Here is an 889-nt window from a genome sequence, read left to right as displayed (position 1 = left end):
CCTGGGGCAGCACACGGGGTGCGGGGCTGCGTGTCCCCGAGACGTGACCTGGAGCCTCCACTGCCCCCCACTCCCTGTCCCCAGAGTTGGATCCCCAAGATCTTCAGGAAGAAGACGTGCACGGCGTTCATCGTGGACCCCGCAGACCCGGGGTGAGGAGTTCGCCCTGGGGACCCGCCCGGGGCGGTCCCCGCCCGCTGGCCCCGCCCCCGGCCCCCCTCTTCCCCGACGTCTGACCCCAGGGACACTTCCAAGGGCGTTCCCGGCGGCGTGTCCCTCGGGGAGGGTGCGGGTCGCTGCAGACACGTCCCGTCTCTCAGCTCCTGCCCAGGGTCAGTGTCCACGCCGGACTCGGTTCTGTCTCTTTCCTTCCCCTGGGCTGTCCCCTGTGTCACTCTCTGTTTTTCTTTCTTGCCTGTCTCTGTTCCCTCCATCCATCCGTCCGTCCGTCTGTCCATCCATCCATCCTCCCATCCGTCCGTCCATCCATCCACCCATCCATCCAAGAAAGCTTCCCTCAGGGCTCCCAAGACGGCCTACTTTTCAGGAGCACAGGCCCTGCCAGGGTTCAAATTTCACCTGGGGGCGCCGCTGTGTGGCTTTGGGCAAATGACTGCCCCTCTCTGGGCCTTAGCTGGGCTCTGTGCCTAAAGCAGACCCTACCCCCCAGGGCTGTGGTCGGCAAACTGCGGCTCGAGAGCTACATGGGGCTCTTTGGCCCCTTGGGTGTGGCTCCTCCTAAGCCTTAGGAGCACCCTAATTAAGTTAATAACAATGTACCTGCCTATAGAGTTTAAGTTTAAAAAATGTGGCTCTCAAAAGAAACTTCAGTCGTCGTCCTGTTGCTATTTGGCTCTGTGGACTGATGAGTGTGCCGACCACTGCGCTC

General features: G+C 61.6%; 1 protein-coding gene across 1 annotated transcript in view; it reads left to right on the top strand.

Annotated features, from left to right (window-relative positions):
- TRPM4 (transient receptor potential cation channel subfamily M member 4) overlaps window positions 1–889 on the top strand; it is a 42,766-nt gene that overhangs the window by 2,407 nt on the left and 39,470 nt on the right. Inside the window, 1 exon segment of the mRNA XM_015565454.1 lies at window positions 11–152. Within this exon segment, the coding sequence (XP_015420940.1) occupies window positions 11–152 (142 nt within the window).

The sequence above is a fragment of the Myotis davidii genome, unplaced genomic scaffold (assembly GCF_000327345.1).
Source record: "Myotis davidii unplaced genomic scaffold, ASM32734v1 scaffold2100, whole genome shotgun sequence".
Classification (NCBI taxonomy): domain Eukaryota; kingdom Metazoa; phylum Chordata; class Mammalia; order Chiroptera; family Vespertilionidae; genus Myotis; species Myotis davidii.
This window is presented reverse-complemented; position numbering and strand designations above follow the sequence as displayed.